At 40.9% G+C, this 18,868-nt stretch overlaps 2 protein-coding genes across 3 annotated transcripts in view; both read left to right on the top strand.

Annotated features, from left to right (window-relative positions):
* The first annotated feature begins 497 nt into the window (after positions 1 to 497).
* LOC139942480 (WD repeat-containing protein 76-like) lies at positions 498 to 11,670 on the top strand. 2 transcript variants are annotated; one of them, XM_071939284.1, is made up of 13 exons: positions 498 to 648; positions 2,116 to 2,313; positions 2,577 to 2,657; positions 3,260 to 3,321; positions 3,629 to 3,770; positions 4,774 to 5,079; positions 6,055 to 6,213; positions 7,151 to 7,287; positions 8,263 to 8,364; positions 9,050 to 9,202; positions 10,183 to 10,233; positions 10,606 to 10,708; positions 10,942 to 11,670. In XM_071939284.1, exons 1-13 carry the CDS (start codon positions 544 to 546, stop codon positions 11,089 to 11,091), a joined length of 1,749 nt encoding a protein of 582 aa, XP_071795385.1. In that variant the 5' UTR covers positions 498 to 543; the 3' UTR covers positions 11,092 to 11,670. The 2 variants fall into 2 exon arrangements, with proteins under 2 accessions (XP_071795385.1, XP_071795386.1); XM_071939285.1 differs by lacking the exon at positions 498 to 648 and adding an exon at positions 706 to 801.
* A 4,519-nt stretch (positions 11,671 to 16,189) lies between these two features.
* LOC139942475 (uncharacterized) overlaps positions 16,190 to 18,868 on the top strand; it is a 73,175-nt gene continuing 70,496 nt past the window's right edge. The window contains exon 1 of the mRNA XM_071939275.1: positions 16,190 to 16,584. Coding sequence (XP_071795376.1) covers positions 16,483 to 16,584 — 102 coding nt within the window. The 5' untranslated portion in view covers positions 16,190 to 16,482. The remainder of the gene's footprint in view (positions 16,585 to 18,868) is intronic.

The raw sequence follows: 18,868 nt of genomic DNA, 5'->3' as shown, positions 1-18,868 counted from the left end.
TTGATAAAAACAGGGTTACCAACCAAATTTCCATTTGTTGCATATTGATGCATGTTACTGGTTTTCAGTTGTTGCTTGCTTATCCTGAAAATCACGTAGAAATTTGGTTGGTAATCTTGTTTTTATCATCGAAGAAATTTCATACTAAGCAATTTTTTGTGCTTAGCAGCTCTATGAAATTGGACCCTGGTCACATGCTAATAATTATCTAGAGTAGTCAGTTTATCAATAGTGTCACGCGCATTCAAAGTATTTGCATTTGACTGGTGAAAACTAGCAAACAACCTCCAACAATTACAAAGGCGCCGCCGTGGCGGTGGTCTTTCAACACCACTTATTGAATTCCCACTGCACCTGAGGGCGTCTGCTAATAAACAAAGTCTGGTACCCCGTGTTCTGTTTAATGCAGACCAACAGTGAGAGCTTACGGTACCAGTCGAAAACCTTCAGCATACATTTTCGCGCGTAATATCGAACAGGGGCGAATTACATAACATTTCACTTTTTGGGGTTACCAAACAGTCACAGAAGTGAGAAGAAAGCATGCTCGGAATTGCCGAATTCTACAAATCCTCTCCCAAAACCATGCCGAAAACGAAGAGGGCCCCGACAGAAGTGGCAAGTGCTATTGTGACGAAGAAACGAATGGTAAGGGAAAATCGCGGTGGTATTTTGACGGAGAAAACTGAGGATGATTGGAACTGGAATTCTCGAGTTGTTATTCCAAAGTTGAAGTTGACGGGTGGTGTTAAACATGTGCACGGCATGGTTGAGGGTTTTGACCAGGGATGTGGAGATATGGTAAACTGTTTGTATTAAGTCAAGCTGCTTTCGTAGTGATTTAGTTTGCTTTGTGTTTGTGTAAGTGAGTCTTTCAGGTTAGTAGAGTTTCACCGCAACTGATTTCATGGATTTTGTTTTTCTGCTTAAATTTGACATCTGTTTTGTCTTACTGTGCATGCTGTTCTTCCTTTCTGCTGCTGTCAAAATTTGCTGCTCTTTTTTGGGCCATTGCTGTAATCTATAGAAAATGTGTGTTCTTGCAAAAAGCCCACTTTTCATTCTTTTTAACTTAAGATAAGGTAGTTTGAGTGATTTTGGTCATAAAAGTGGTTCTCAAATTCAGCATCTTTTCCAAAAACTAAAACTTAGGGCAACATGCTGTTGTGCTACTTCTATAGTTTCTAGAAGTACTGTTGTGCGTGCTCGTTCTCTTCTATTGTAACACCCCTTACAAGTATTCTCCCTGCTCATTGGTTTAGAGCGCGTCACATGACATGTCTTAGTTTTGCTAGACGACAGCCGTGTGATAGTGCGTCGGTTTGCCGTGTGCTAGTCCGAAGACTCAGTTCTCGGAGTACGTTCTTGGTTATTGGCGTATTGACTGGCTACCAAAGAAAGCAGTTTTCAAATGCATGCGGCGCGACCGTGTCAAAGTCATCATTCTTTGCAATTGAGCTTCTCAGATACGACTAAGGATGACTAGCCTCCAAAATTATTACCGGTACTACTATTCTTATGACATACACTTGTGGGAATTTGCCTCCATGCCCCTGGTCATTGCATTTGGTGCCCTTTAAAGCCATTGGACACTTTCAGTACAGAAAACAATCAAAAAGTTCACAGATTTACAAATAACTTACAGGGTTTACAGAAGGTAATGGTGAAAGACTTCTCTTGAAATATTATTCCACGAAATGCTTTACTTTTTGAGAAAACATTAAAACAATATAAGTTCTCGATATCGAGACTTACAGATTTATTTTAAACACATGTCATGACACGGTGAAACGTGCGGAAACAAGGTGTGGGTTTTCCCGTTATTTTCTCCCGACGCCGATGACCGATTGAGCCTAAATTTTCACAGGTTTGTTATTTTATATAGAAGTTGTGATACACGAAGTGTGGGCCTTGGACAATACTGTTTACCAAAAGTGTCCAATGGCTTTAAATTGCTTTAGAAGAAATGAAAAATTATTTTTGCCCTTTAGGTCTACTCAGGAAAAAGATGCTAGTCCTAAGAAAGAATGAAGAATTTTATTTGCACTGAGGCAGTTTCCTCTGTTTTTGTAATTAAAGAATAATAAACAATAAGTTTGGCGATCTCGTTTTCAGACTAGAAGCTCGTTTGCTCTGTTGGACCAAAACGGGACAAGTATCAACGTCAAAGTAGAGAATGAAACGAAGAAGCCGGGTAGAGTTCGTTCTGTCAAAAAGGAAAAAAGAGTGGACATCATGAAAAAGAAAGAAGAAGAGGAGGTGGAGCAGTTGCTTGGCAAGCAAGGAAGCGATGATGATAATTCCGATTCTGACGTAAGTTAGGCCAAATAAAAAAAAATACCAGTTTTTTCAAAATAGAGGAGGATGAGGGCCTTTTTATTTGTTATTTATTTATTTTTTTCCAAGATGGCCGCTTAGTATTTCAAGTTAAACAGGCCGCAAATTCTTCAGCTTGAAACACCGCAAACTTATTTTATATCTATTTTATATCCTTTTGATATTACAAGCTGTTTGCAACAGCTGGTTCTATTTCCCATTTTTATTTACGCGCATTTTTTTTTGAAACACTTTGACAGGAATCCGTGGATTATGAGAAGAGGAGACTTCAGAATATCCAGGAGAACAAACGCTTCTTTGAATCCTTGGGCATTCTAAAGGTAAGGATCTGAACCATGAGGGAAACTGACTGAATTTTTAATCATTTTGGGTAGAACAAAGACAGATTTACTAGAGCTGAACATTTAGCCTGGGAGGCGACTTAAGTGTAGAAGTCGCGACTATTGATTGCTTAATCGAGTCGCGACTACCATTATTCAACTACACGATTAATCGTGCAGCCCGACTACAACAAAAATAGTCCCGACAACCTGCTTGGTGAACCTATAGTAGACTCTCTGGGATGATAGGCGGCAGCAGACTTACCGGGTCAAGCCGTTGTTCTCAGAATTTTACCCGGTAAGTCTGCTGCCACCTAGCGTTGGAAAGTCTCCCATTGTGACGCTCACGACTATTTAGACCAACATAATTTACTTTACAAAACACATCCTTTCAGCACAAATTTTACTATATTGCACCTTTGAAGTTGCAACTATTTGAGGTGGGTTCGAGTAGTAAATTTCACTAGTCGCCCAGGCTTATGGGATGCGTACCTGCAACCTCCTTATTAATGTAACGGCACTCGCAGGGTATTTGATGTTCATGGTACTTTTTTTGTCAAGGTCGTTTTTGTTTGAAATTTTATGTTCTTTGTTGTCTGCAGACTAAAAGCACACTGTCTACGCCAGCTCAGCAAAAGACAGCCGTTGTCAGAGGATTGAAAAGGTGATTTTGATTGTGTGGGAACAAGAGATTTTAAAGGGACATATACCTTGGATCAGTCAAGTTGGTCCATGAAAAGCCTTTGAAACAATTTGTTATGAAATCGATATGGTTAGAAAGATGTTTTAAAAGTAGACTATAATGATTTGCATAAACATGCCTTGAAATGGCATGGTTTTCCTTTTACTTTGCAAACTAACCATTGGCCATTTTATGCAGTCAAAAACTTGACTCCACAAAATATCAAACTAGGACTAACCCTCCCTATTAAAGTCTGTCTGTAATATTTTTTGTGATTTTCTAATTTTAGAGAGAAGAAACCACCCGTAGTCATACCAAGACGTGCTCCATCTTTGCGAATCCGAAGACTCGACCCATCGGGGGCATCACTACCAGACCTTCCGGAACAACCGACTCTGGATTGGGTTGAAGGAAGTGATTCCTACAGACATGTGAGTGGGTCTGTCTGTATGTCTGTCTGATTGTTTTATTGTTACCTGCCGGAACAACCGACTCTGGACTGGGTTGAAGGAAGTGATTCCTACAGACATGTGAGTCGGTCTGTCTGTATGTCTGTCTGATTGTTTTATTGTTACCTGCCGGAACAACCGACTCTGGACTGGGTTGAAGGAAGTGATTCCTACAGACATGTGAGTCGGTCTGTCTGTATGTCTGTCTGATTGTTTTATTGTTTCAGGAGATGGGCAAAACCCTTGGCACAGCCTGGCTGGTGGTAAGCTTGGCCAGGCCCAGGCAAGGCCTGAGAGCCAAGCCTAGGCAGCAAGGCCTGAGCCATGGGGCCTTTATAATCCCTTACAGTCAACAAAGGGGAAAGCTTACTAATGGAAAGGATCTCTATTGTTGTCTCTACTGACTGACAGCTCACCCGAAACAGGAATAACAAAAGAGATCACTGTCTGGGGAAAGAACAGTCAAACGTTCATGCCTTCACTGTGTGTGTAATCTTCACGCCCAACTGTACTTTCTTTCAATAATAATGCCTTAAATTGGCCAAGATAGTGAGCTACGTGTACAGTGGGCAGGGCTTATTAGGCCAGCTCTAGGCCCTGAATTGACTAATAAGCAGGTTCTTCTATTGTTAAGCGATTATCAAACACAAAGGGCAGATTTTAGGCTGCAGGGCCATGGGTGGATTTCACAAAGAATTAAGACTAGTCTTATCTTGAGTAACTCGTCCTAACTTAGGACTTGCCATACATTGTTAATATCTCTTAGGACTAGTACTCACTCTTTGTGAAATCGACCCGTGGGCCTGGCCCAGCTTATGGACAGTCAGGCTGGGCCAAGGGTTTTGCCCTCCTCCCTTAGATGATCTTCCAATCAAGGTAACTCAGCAACTTAAAGTGGCTTTCTGGCCCTTCTGATGTTAGACGATATCTCACACAAAAAAAACTAATTGCAAATTTCCATCGTACAATATTTTGTCCTTCATAGGCGAGAAAACCCTCAGGACCTCTGGAGATGAAACCGACAAACAGCGGCACAGAAGTCAACGGGGAGCTTTCCTTCCCCCTCATCGAAACCGTTTCACAACTCTCAAAATCGACGTCGCCTTCGGATCGAGTCGTTTCTAAGGACCTGCTGGCCCTGACCAAGACGCTACAGGGCCTGAAACTGGCTCCGGAGCACCTGGCCAAAGTGACCAAAGACAGAATTTTCTCGGTTGCGGTCCATCCGTCTGAGACCAAGGTCATCGCCTGCGCTGGTGACAAGTGGGGACGGATCGGAGTGTGGGATGTGGTAAGTAGGTGACTAGTGAAATTTACTACTCGACTAGTTGTGCCTCATGTAGCCGCGACTTTGACACTAGTTGCGGTTATAACACACCTCTTGCTTGTTCTGTATTCTGGTTGGCTGAAACACGGTCACGTGGGATGAACTAATATAGGCTAGTGATCGTGCGCGCCTGTTATGCGGGAATAGTACCAGAGCGGGCAATAGTCTTTGAATATAGTGCCCGCAGTAACAGCGCCCTCTCTTGACTTGAACCGTGAACAACAACTACACTGCTAAAAATGGTTTTCTTGAAACAAGAAAAACATCTTATTTTGAGAAAATCTTCTTGTGTCACTCCCTAGAAAATATTTTCTAGGGAGTGACACAAGAATAATTTTCTTAAAATAAGATGTTTTTCTTGTTTCAGGAATACCATTTTTAGCAGTGTACAAAATTCCTTTTTCTGTTCTTATTTGACATTTAAGACCGAGCTGTGTTATGAAACACATATTGACTGGCATAATTCGGTAACTAGTGTATGTCTATTCCCCCACGGGCCTGTAAGTGACCAGAAGAGGGGCCTATTTCCCTCGGCCCTCTTCTGGTCACTCAAAGTCCCTCATGGGAATAGACGTACACTAGTCACCTCGTTGCCAGTCAATATGTGTATACTAATTTCTAATTACCAAGATGTATTGCGGCATAATGTTTGCCGCAGGGGCAGTAGTCAAATTCACTCTGAAATCATTGAAGGATTCAATCACATTCCCAACGTTAATGGAATCCCACTCTCTAATCCGCTGGGCAAGTCGAGAGAAAATAGTGAGAGAACAAAAATTTCACATTTTCCAACATGTAAACATATCCTTAGATTTAGCTGTAACAACCAAAATCAGCTATTGTGTTGTTTTAACAGACTTCATTTAAGAGCGAATATTTTCAAAGTGAACCAAAGGTATACTTTCCCATTAATTGGTCTTAAAAACTGCATTTTAACAGGATTCCCACGATGGTGATGATGGCGTGTACCTCTTTGAACCACACTCTCGGCCCGTCTCATGTCTCAAGTTTGCCCCCAGCAATCCGTCCAAACTCTACTCTTGCAGCTATGATGGCACCATCCGATGTGGCGACTTTCAGAAAGGCAAATTCGATGAGGTATTTAGTCTCCATTTCTCTGTTTTTAATCGGCAATCAGGGCTCCCCCCCCCCCTTGAGTGGGTGTCATGGTCGAGCAGTTTAGAGCATCAATTTTTAAGTAGTCTTCAAAGAGTGGGTTCGAATCCCAGTCATGACACTTGTGTCCTTGGGCAAGATAACATAAACGGGGTGTCGTGGCCAAGCGGATAAGAGCACTGAATTCAAGCTCTGGTGATTCTGTTCAGCGGAGTGTGGGTTTGAATCCCGGTCGTGACACTTGTGTCCCTGAGCAAGACACTTCACTATAATTGCTTCTCCACCCAGGGGTAAATAGGTACCTGTGAGGGCAGAGTTGGTTCTTGTGATTGATTAACTTTGATTGCACTACATATCGGCGGCACAGACTGTATACTCCCCAGGGAGCTGAGATGGTTTAAGGAATTATTTAAGGCCCAGTGACCAGGGGTAATAATGTGAAGCGCCATGAGCGTCACTGCGTGACGGGCCTGAGCGCTATATAAGAAGCCACTATTATTATTATTAACTTTATATGATTGATTTTCTTCACCCAGGGGTATAAATGGGTACCTGCGAGGGAAGAGGTTGATGTACCAAAATGCCCATAGCAGCCGCAAGGGTTGACCTACCTCCATTCACATAAAAAGGTCGAAGTAAAAGTCATGTACAGATATGAAATTTACCAATGAAGTACATGTATGTTAAGACACCTGAAGTATCCTAAATTGCTATCACAAAACTAAATTTCTTGTGCCATGGTTTTGTTGTTGACATTTTTACTGACAAGATTTGGTTAAAGAAATGAACAAAAAGCCACGGCTGGGCATTTTGTGATGGTGCCTTTTTCCATTGTTCATCATCAAATTTGGCGGTCGATAACGCTATGTGAAATCCATCTACTAAATCTCTCCTTTTGTCTCTCCTTCTGTGTCTTTAGGTGTATACCACGGACGTTAACGAGGACATTTACTGCAGCCATTTTGACTTTCTTAGTCCTGATGGATCCAAGCTGTTGGTCAGTCAGAACTATTGTCGGCAGGGACACGTTCAAATAAATGACTCCAGGCTTCGTTGGTAGGTAGAAAACAACTGGAATAAATTTCATAAAACTCTTAAGCAGAAAATACTGCTTAGCAAACTTCTGTGCTAAGCAAAAAAATGGGTTGGGCACCAGTCAAAACAATGTAAACTTTATCGATTTTGGCTGGTATACTGTCCTTATCGACTTTACGAAATTGGGTCCTGCGCCAAATTTCATAGAGTTGCTTAAAGGCAGTGGACACTATTGGTAATTACTCAAAATAATTATTAGCATAAAACCTCACTGGGTAACAGGTAATGAATGGGGAGAGGTTGATAGTATACAAATATTGACTGCTTCGACTGCTATGGTTAAAACTACGACACCCGAGGTGATCCCTGGAGCGTTCTATTTTCCTGAGGCGTAGCCGAGGGGAAATGGAACGGTCCGGGGATCACCGAGGGAGTCGTAGTTTTAACCATAGCACGAGTTAAAGCAGTCAATATATATTTGTTTTATAACACGCCAACAGACTATTTATCATCTTCGTACACGTAACGTTCGTGCGCGTGTTTCAGATACACAGATGCACAACTGATTGGGTTTGAGGTGAGTAAAAAGACGTCAGGGTACTGCACGTCGTGTGATAGTCGTGTTATGGCCGAGCCGATAAAAGCACCGAACCCGAGCTCCGGGAGTGTGGGTTTGAATCCCAGTCTTGACACTTGTGTCCTTGGGCAAGACATTTAACTCTAATTGCTTCTCTCCACCCAGGGGTAAATGTATACCTGTGAGGGCAGAGATGGTTCTTGTGGTTGTTTTAGTCGAGTAGCGCATGTATTTGTTGCACAGGCTGTGTACTCCCCAGGGCGCTGAGATGGTTTAAGGAATGAATTAAGGCCCAGTGGCCAGGAGTAACAATGTAGGAAGGGCTTTGAGATGTCCTTCGAGTGTGAAAAGCGCTTTATAAAAACTGGTTATTATTAAATAAATAAGATTAAATTGTGTGCTTTTTTTTTCTCCTGTAGCCTCACCTCCCAAGAGGGTTACTTTCTTCAAACCCGGTCGATCAAGACGGTGCACGTTAATCCAGCCAACTCCAATCACTTTATCACTGCTGCTTCCGATGGGTAAGTATTTAGTTCTCAATCATAGACCCATAGTCCGCAGATCTTAATTGCGACCGACTCGTACACATACACCCCAACTCGGGCGTACTTGCGCACCCAGATTGATGTAGTGTGTATTGGGATCACGGATGTGTGTACCGTCCCTGCAACTGCAGTGGGAACTTTACACAGAGCGACGGGCGGCGAATAAACAACAACAATTACCAGTGTAGTGAATACTGGATTATATAAGTTACACAGAGAATCACGCTCGGTCGCTCTGGCTCCTCTGGTCTTACTTGTCATAAAAGTCCTCAGAATCATGTTCTCCTCGTGCCTCTGTCTAGGCAAGCCTCTGGGTCCTTATCATCTCACACGGGGTTGTTCCTGCTTTAGGTAGACTTAATGACGGACACTCAAAAGACTAATAAGTTGGGATTCTTATGCCTTGCGGTGTTGTTTATTCATACTCGGAAATCAGACTGATTCGTCACGCCACCCCAAAAAGCACGCCCGCATCGACCACTGGTCAGGTGCTAATATCACATGACCCGGCACATTAGATTCACCCAGTCCTCCCGCCAGTGCTTCAACTGGCAGTACACCAGCTTGATTTCAAGACCAAGCCATGTGTTTTCATTCTCACTCCAACTCAATAAAAGAAAAGATTGTCAAATATGTTGTTTATCCCCCCCCCCCTCCCCAGGACTGTTGCATTATGGGATCTTCGGAACCTCAAGCAGAAAGGCCTGTGCAAGAGCATCTCTTCCATGTCGTTCCATCGCTCTACATCGTCTGCTTATTTCTCCCCTGTAACGGGACGTAAGATCATCGCAACGTCGTTGGACGACAAAATCAGGTATAAGAGATACTAAATTTGCATCAGGGATAAAGAATATTAATTTGTTTTGTTTTTTTCCATTCACCGATGTCTGTTAGCACTGTATACTCGGTACTTTCCAGAGTCCTGTGAAAAATTATCACAGGCATGTTACTCGGGTGGGATTCGAACCCACGACCCTTGCAATTCTAGAGCAGTGTCATACCAACTAGACTACCGAGGTTGCCCAGTAGCTAGAGGTATGTGTTGTGATGTTCATTATAAGTCGCTGAGCTTCAGAATTTGTTTTTTCTTTCATTATTATCTTGCAACTTCGATGACCAATTGAACTCAAATCTTCACAGGTTTGTTATTTTATGCATATGTTGAGATACACCGAGTGAGAAGACAGGTCTTTGACATTTCCAATAGTGTTCAATGTCTTTAAAGCTAAACGTTAATCCGGAGGTCGTTTGTTCGAATCCCACTCTAGTCAATTCTTTGTTCAACCCCCAAAATCATTTCAAAATTTACCCAGTCAGTTTCCCTTGTGGTTTATATTGATATCTGGCACAAAAAGTCGCATCCCCTTAAGGTGATCCCCTCGCTGCAGCTTCCCAGGTTGTATCGTAATTTGGGTGTGATCCCTGGCTACACGGCAGTAGGGTGTGATCCCTGGCTACACGGCAGTTAACAGTTGTATGGCTTCTGACTGGCACCCCGAACAAAGATGTTGACAAAATAGGGACACCGCCAATATAGGGCTAGATAGCTCAGTTGGTAGAGCGCCGGCACGTTAATCCGGAGGTCGTTGGTTTCGAATCCCACTCTAGTCAATTCTTTGTTCAACCACAAAAATTATATTATTTTTTCAGAATTTAATTTGCCCTATTAGACAACTATCTTTCTCATGACATACTCCGATTGGAGTGCTTTATTCTATCCATGTTCCTTATCATCAAAGGTGCAATTCATTTCACAACATCATAGTTATTGATTTTATTTTCCTGTTTCCAAAGATTTCTGACCGTGGCTGAGAGTGGTAAGATGGAAGTCCAAACATCTATAAGGTTAGTGTTTTTCTTGTCATGCCTTGATTTCCACCAATCTTACACCAGCAACCTTATTTTCCCTGTTCAACGATGGACGGATGGTAATGGAAATCACACTTACAATTTCCCTTTTAAAGGATTTGGGCACTTTTTGTTACACAAAACACAGATTTACATTAAACTTACACCATTTGAAGATAATGATAGTAGAAAGCGTACCTTAAAATGTTAGTTGCGATAATATGTTGAGATACACCAGGGAAGGAGACTGGTCTGTGACAATTACCAATAGTGTCCAGTGTCTTTAAGAGTAAGGGCTGGAAGCCTACTTCATTGGTAAACAACCCTTTAAACTAGTCAGATGTTTCTATTTGTTCTACCCCTGTGTAGTCATGATAATCACACAGGACGCTGGTTGTCTAATTTCCGCTCTGTGTGGTACCCTGGACGGGAAGATGCAGTTATCATCGGGAGTATGTTGAGACCACGAAGGGTGAGTTGATAATCACCATAGAGCTATATATATTGACTAGAGCGCTAACACCCCGTTATACACGCACCAAGGTTTTGAAGCCGTGTGGGCGCATCCATGTTTGTTTACAAACCAGTATTTGTTGTTCTAATATTATCAATAATAATAATAATAATAATAATAATAATAATAATAATAATAATAATAAACAACGCTTGTAAAGAAATTCTTGCTTTGTCGTTTTTTATTTCTAGATTCAAGTGTATGGAGAGGGCGGAACGTTGCTGCACACGTTGATGGACGAGGAATCTCTTGGGTCGGTCTGCTCCATCAACGCCTGTCACCCAACGAGGGACATCATTGTCGGGGGAAACTCCAGCGGAAAACTTCATGTCTTCATGTAAACAAAAAAGCAAAAAGACCCGATGTTTTGGGTGTTTTGTTGTTTTCTAGACAAAAGAGAAGAGGGAATTGCTTCACGTCTTCAAGCAAAGGACCAAAGAAAAAAAGACCCAATGTTTTGGGGTGTTTTGGTGTTTTTTAGACAGTCGAGAAGAGGGAATGGAATTTCCAGCTGAAAACTTCATGTCTTCAAGTAAAGGACCGAAGAAGAAAATACCCAATATTTTGGCGATGTTGTTTTGAGACCAAAGAGAACGTGATGTCTTGAAATTAATACCAAAGATTCATTTTTTGTTTGAAAGTTGTAAATGCAAGAGAACTTGTTTGGTTCAGAGCTGTGTGTGGCATTTGGTGCTCGATATTTGGGGCATGGTGGTAACCCCCCCCCCCCTATTGTGTTTAATTGGTGAAGTTCGCGCAATGATTAACAAGGGGTTGTTTAGTGACCTACGTAGGTAATGCGCACATAAGTTGAAGTCAACGGCAGCGGAACACTTTTAAAAGTGGGGGGGGGGGGTTTCCTATGTCAGTCAGAGTATGTGTTTTTCAAACATCATGCATGCACACAGGTTTTAAGTTGCCGGTCGCCCTGAGATGACAAGACAAGAGTCGTTCGTACTTGAAGTACGAACGACTCTTGTCTTGTCATCTCAGGGCGACCGGCAACTTAACACCTGCTAACATTTTTTTATAACTGGTCCATTCTGCACTGTGCTGTTAAACTGGCTGTTGGTAACAAGTGATGCGATCACGTCTTGAAGGCTGGTTCCAAATAGCTGACTAGGGTAGTCCAACTACCGTTGACTAGACGGAGTTCAGACTATGGTCAACGATAGTCCTTGCGCGAACTTAGCCATTGTGTGTTTGAAATCTCAGGAAATGATTAAATGATCTTGATAAGGGGGGGGGGGAAGGTACTTCAGTTCAAGAGGAAAATAGTGTGTTAAACTATGGGAACATTGGGGGGGGGTTGAACTCCGTGACCCCCCCCCCCAATGTCAGGTACATGTATGGTACATGTATAGTGTATTGAAAGAGTTGTAAATTTGAAGCCCATTTTGATCCAAATGAACGCTTCTGCGTAGATGGGTTGTCAGAATTCTCCTGCACATTGGGTTTATTGGGTTGTGCTGTTTTTGTACCCAAAATGGCTCTAGGCAACCGCATGACCAGAGAAAACGGGTATTTTGAGCATGCTTTTGATAATGTCCAGAGATGCACATTGTTGCTTTCCCCGAGTACTTTGGAGAAAAGAGATAGAGAAAACGTCTTTCTTATGTACATGTATAGTTATAAACAAACCTTGTATTTATGTAAAAAGCCAAGAAGCTGTCATTTTTATTGGACATAACAAAGCCGGCAAGCTTTCTGTATATAGAAGAAGGGGGGGTTCTCTGAAAGTGTACAGAGCTTATCAATAAGGTTGTTGACATTCCAATATATTAACCACGGAACTGGGTATTTAAAAGAACATTACAGATTTGCTATTAAAAACTCTGGTGTTGAGGAGATTGTTTTGTCTAGCAAAGTTTGTTGGGAAACAAAAGATGATATAAAGGATATAAAAATGCCAAACTGCTAATCAAGAACACAAAAATCACTGTATGGTAAAGTCAATTTCAACTTGGGGAGTAGGGAAGGTACACGTTTGGTAATTACTCAAAACAAATATTAACTTAAAAACTGACTTGGTAAAGAGCATGGGAGAGCTGTTGATAGTATAAAACATTGTGGGAAACGACTCCCTCTGAAGAAACGTAGTTTTTGAGAAAGATGTGTTTTCTCAATAAAATAATAAAAGACTTCTAGCTAGTAGTCTTTTATTCTGAAAGCACACAAACTCGTCCAACAAGGGTGTTCTTTCTTTCATCATTTTCTCGCAACGTTGATGACCGATTGAGCCCAAATTTTCACAGGCTTGTTATTTTATGCTTATGATGGGATACACCAAGTGGGAACACTGGTCTTTGACAATTATCAAACGTGCCCAGTGCCTTAAAACGCACTGTTAGAGTAGACACTTTAAGTAATTTAATTTAATTTAATTACTCAAAATAATTTTAAGCATAAAACCTTACTTGGTAACAAGCCATGGAAAGGTGTTGATAGTATAAAACATTGTGAGAAATGGCTCCCTCTGAAGTAGCATAGATTTAAAGATGCTATGTCAGATTTTTGGCCCCAAACATTAAAAAATAGATTTTTTTGAGAGAATGGTATTTCAAAGCGAATCACCCGCTCTAACGAAAAAAAGTGTAACTTTTACTTTTAATGGTCAGGAACCATGACAACAATTTAAAATGTTTCTTATAAAACACATAAGAATTGGTCGCGTGATATATTGTCGGGATCCCGACAAAAACTAATTCTGAGCACTTTCTTTCACTGCTACTAATAACTGGCGAACTTTTTTTCGAGCAAAGGCTCAAATGAAAGCTTGTAACTTTCTTGACCCCCATCAAAATACCTATTGAATTTTAAATCAAAATTTTTGGGTCAAATCTGCAAAAAATCTGACATAGCATCTTTAATGTTGGGAAAGGGAACAAACAAAGTCCCCTTTCTTGCCGCTTATTGCCACCAAACTAGGGATGTTTATACATGTTACTATATTTATTCTAACTTTTTGATCACAAATATAATCAAACAAAGCTATATTAAGTTAAAAGATGATTAATAGAACACAATGTATACTTGTTTACATTACTTATTAATGTTGTTTGTATTGTTGTTTGGATTTTTCTTGTACCGTCCTCGAGGCAAGAGATTAAAAAATAAATGTTTTTTTCTTGAATATGAGTGTTTGAGTTAGATTACTCCAAAGTGCCCACAATTTACTACAACTTGTTACTGTCCTTGTTGGAGTACTTGCTAATTTAACCCTACCCTAAAGGCAGTGGACAATATTGGTTATTGCCCAAAGTAATTGTTAGCATAAAAACTACAAGCAATGGAGAGCTGTTGATAGTATAAAACATTGTGAGAAACGGCTCCCTCTGAAGTAACGTAGTTTTCGAGAAACTTGTTATTTTCCACTAAATTTAACATTTGAATTTGATTTCGAGACCTCTGAATTAGATTTTGAGGTCTCGAAATCAAGCATCTGAAAGCACACAACTGTGGCGGGTGTTTTCCTTCCATTATTACCTCGCAATTTGACAACCAATTGAGCTAAAATTTTCACAGGTTTGTTATTTTATGCATATGTTGAGATACATCAAGTGAGAAGACTGGTCTTTGACAATTACCAATAGTGTCTAGTGTCTTTAAAGCAAAGCGTGATGTCACAATAAAAATCATTATGGTAATAAAATGAATCTTTAGTGCTTTGTTAATTCAAGCTCGGGGTCAAAAGCGTGTCCTGGCCGAGTGGTTAAGAGCAGTGGACGCAAGCTCAGGTGTGTTTCTGAGTGTGGGTTCGAGTCCTGGTCATGACACTATCCTTGAGCAAGATGCTTTACCGTAATTGCTTTGTCCTTCAGAAGGAACACGTTGCCTTGGATCGGTTTATAAAATGCATATGGTTAGAAACTTTGAGACCAATTTCAGAACTGACTCCGTGGCAGTACAGTTAATTACGATCCTATAAGCTAAAGTAGTAGTCCAGTCTAATTTCTATACCATCCACCCTGGTAATAGTTAAAAAGCAGGACAGTTCTTTTCAGAACTGAGAAGTCTCCCGAACCTCCGATTATCTACTCCATGGCAGTAGAATAAAGCAAGACAGTTCCCTAAGAACAACTCTACCTGGCAAGTAGATACACACATGGTGTTACCGCAAACCAAGTATACGTTAGAAACTTTCTAACCATATGCATTTTATAAGATATTTTAAAAGTAGAATACAATGATCCACACACATTTGCCTCAAATTGCGTGGTTTTTCCTTTTACTTTGCGAACTAACATGGTTGGCCATTTATGGGATGGCCGATCGCGTTAGTCAACGAGTAAGGAAAACCACGCAATTTCGATGGCCGAACGCGTTAGTCGACGAGGTAAAAGTAAAACCACGCAATTTCGATTGATACTTGTGGGGATCATTGTATTCTACTTTTAAAGTATCTCTTTAAATCATATGCATTTTATAACAAACAGGTTACAACGCTATTCAAAGACCATTGGTTGTGCATGTATTAAAGAACCAAGAACACTTATCATGGAAGTGTAGGGGTTGACCCCAGTGTTTCTGGTTTTGCCTAGCAAGAACCCTTATTTACAGGTTTCCTCAGGATTGTGAGTTACAGTGATTAACATAAATCATGAGGCATCATTGGTTTCAATGCCAAGTATATATTAATTAATAATAATATCATCATCATCATCATCATCCTCTTGATCCATCATGGGGGAACGTAGAGCCGCCCAACCAATGCGTTCTGCTGTTGATTGCCTCAGCTGCCCAGCCTGGGACTCGAAGTCCCCTTCCAGCTGGCCCACCCAGGTGCTGCGAGGTCGGCCTCTTGGCCTCTTCCCGGCTGGGCAGGGGCGGGATCCTCCCCGTGCTTCCACGCTCAGCCTGAGGGCCACATGGGCAGGTGAATTCTCTGGGAGCCGTCTGACATACCTAATATAGCAGCCTTTTCATTCTGAATTTTTAAAGTAAAACAAAAACAATTTACCCCGTGTCCCGTTTCGAAACCCCTGCCAACCTTACGCAACTTCCCCTTCCAACCCACGCCTACAACTCGCCCACTTGGTTTACATATTGCACATAAAAGTACACAATTTCAGCGGCAGCAGTGCAATCACGCAACTAGCCTTGCTCAAGGCAGTCGAATTATTCACTCCGAAAAAAGACCGCCGCTGTATAAAAACCCACCCGTATTCACTGTGCGTAAAACCCACCCGTATTCACTGTGCGTAACATCACACGACACGATGCCGGTACACTATCCGCATCCCATGCGGAGGCCGTCAGGCCGACAGCCTTGTAGGATCTGTGTTGAAGCCGCTGTCGGCCTGACGGCCTCCGCATGCGGTTAGTGGTGTACGAGTGCGATGACTTGTGTGAACAGTATTCGTGCGATGTGACAGTGTGTATACGGGTGGGTCATTCGGTGTGATCGCACACACCATGCACAGGGTATACGGCGGGTGGGTTTACAGCAAGGCTATCACGCAACGAGCAAACCAGAAATGACAACATGAAGAGTAACATGACTTATATCTACACACAATTCCAATTAGTGTTTACAATCAGGGATGCACCAGACTAGGGAAAAGGGGAAACCCCGCTTTTCTAACCAATCACACGACATCAATCTTTGGGGAAAACCAGACACTACGAAATAACATGCCCTGATTTTACATACAGTGGGATGAGAAACGCCAGATTGATTCATTGCGTGATGATTGCTGAAGGACTTCACGTGGAAATGATTTGCTCACACTATGTCTGCAAAAGACAGTAAATCCAACTGTAAGAGTTATCCCGTTCGTCGAAGTTTGAGATTGCAACCGAGGAAGACGGCGACGAACAAGAAGAAAACGGCGGTAAGTCCATCTGCAGATCACTTCGTTATACACAATATTAATTTGCATTGATCTTGCCTCCGAATCTGTAAATTATAAATGAGTTCATTTTGCACCCCCAGCCCTCTATCTATGCCTCTATATATTAAAAATGTTAAACTTGTTTTCCCCCTTAAGTGCAACTACAACTACATGTGACAAGTATACAACCAATTAAATTTACTCTTAGTAAAGGATTTGGGTACTTTTTGTAACAAAAAAACACAATATCAATATAAACCACAAGGGAAACTGACTGAGTAAATTTTGAAATGATTTTTGGGGTTGAACAAAGAATTGACTAGAGTGGGATTCGAACCAACGACCTCCGGCACATTAATCCGGAGGGTGTTGGTTCGAATCCCACTCTAGTCAATTCTTTGTTCAACCCCAAAAATCATTTCAAAAAAACACAATGATTGACAATGTCCACTGATTTGCATCAAACTTACACCGTTTGAAGATAATGATAGTAGAAAGCGTATCTTAAAATATTACTTACTGAGGTGCTGTAGTGTTTGAGAAATTAGTAAAACAATGTCATGAAAATACGTTTTTAGATGCTAAAATAATTTTCGTCTCACTGATCATGAGTCATGATCAGTGAGACGAAAATTATTTTTTATGACATTGTTTTACTCATTTCTCAAAAACTACAGCACTTCAGCAAGTATTTTCAGGGAAGCTTTCTACCAACATTATCTTCAAACTGTGTAAGTTTAGTGTAAATCTGTGGACACTGTGTTTTTTGTCCTACAAAAAGTACATTTATAGACCCTTTTAAATAGAGATTGCACTTTTCAAGGCAGACCGGCATGACAGGACAGGCTAGTCTTGAAACATAGTTTTTGTACTTGTTTGTAAAATGTAAGGATAACTTTCCGTATGGCGCTACCATTTTTCACTCATTTTGACTAAAAGAGAATCTCATTGTTGAGGTAAATTAGATACTAAACTGTTTCATAATATGTAACTGATTTATAAACATATATTGATTAGACTTTGTTGGTCATGTTGGCGCATTGTTTGTAAGAATGCAGGATACACTTCGTAATGTAACTACAGCATACCACCAGCACCTCCGCGGAGTCGGAGTCACAGTATGATTATGAATGATTAATAATAATAATAATAATAATAAAAAATCATTTATATAGCGCCAAATCCATTAAAAATGCTCCCAGGCGCTTTACAACATAAAAATGTTAACCACAAAAACAAAATAATTAATTAAGGTCCAAAATTTAGATCCATAAAATATAATATTAAAACAATAAAGATACATGTACAAGTAAAAAAGATGACTATATAATCAATCAAACACATTTAGTAAAAGCCACCGAATTGTTTTAAATATCGCTGTAATATTAAACATGACAATGTTGAAGGATGATTTTTTTTAAAGGAGATTTAGTCCAAAGTCTTTCTCCTCGCATCCACCTCCCCATGATGTCTTCTCAATCATATTCTCAGTATATTGCGGTGTCAATCAGAAAATGCTGGCCACTTTTTTACTCAATTTCCAAAAGTATTGATTGAGCCTGCACCAGCATTAAACAATTTGTGCTCCGAACATGTCCCATGTACATAGTAGTATCCACGTGTTAATAAATAATAGGGCCTACTGTATGGAGATGGTTGGAGTTGAGGGACAAGCCCCCTCTATTGACGATACTGTCAGTGTAACATCAGCTTCATGAAACAACATCAGTGATGACAAGGTTCATGTACATGTATCATGCACTAGCCCACCACCATTTGAGGGACATTATGAAAGCCAGACACCGGACATTACAATCTGGCAAATAAGTTCTTTGACTTTGCATGCCATGTACGTGTAGCCTACCGAGTACCGGTGTCAAGCTTGACCGGTGTCCCAGGGAATTCTGTCCGCCGGAGATTCTGTCCCCCATTATGGGAAATTAAAATTGGATGGAGGAGGATGGTTCAAAAGAGGGCGCTAACGGACAAGTCCCACACTTCGTGTATCACATCTTATATTTAGAATAACAAACCTGTGAAAATTTAGGCTCAATCGGTCATCGGAGTCGATAGAAAATAACGGGAAAACCCACTCTTGTTTCCGCACATTTCGCCGTGTCATGACATGTGTTTAAAATAAATCCGTAATTCTCGCTATCGAGAATTGATATTGTTTTAATGTTTTCTCAAAAAGTAAAGCATTTCATGGAATAATATTTCAAGAGAAGTCTTTCACCAATTACCTTCTGTAAACCCTGTAAATTATTTGTAAATCTGTGAACTT

The sequence above is a fragment of the Asterias amurensis genome, chromosome 10 (genome assembly GCF_032118995.1).
Source record: "Asterias amurensis chromosome 10, ASM3211899v1".
NCBI classification, from domain to species: domain Eukaryota; kingdom Metazoa; phylum Echinodermata; class Asteroidea; order Forcipulatida; family Asteriidae; genus Asterias; species Asterias amurensis.
Note: the sequence above shows the minus strand (reverse complement) of the source record. Positions and strands in the feature narration are given on the sequence as shown.

Coding starts and splice junctions, on each gene's coding strand:
- LOC139942480 (XM_071939284.1), top strand. CDS start 544: ATGCTCGGAATTGCCGAATTCTACAAATCCTCTCCCAAAACCATGCCG. Junction 3,322..3,628: donor GTTGTCAGAGGATTGAAAAG/GTGATTTTGATT, acceptor TTCTAATTTTAG/AGAGAAGAAACCACCCGTAG. Junction 10,709..10,941: donor GTATGTTGAGACCACGAAGG/GTGAGTTGATAA, acceptor TTTTATTTCTAG/ATTCAAGTGTATGGAGAGGG.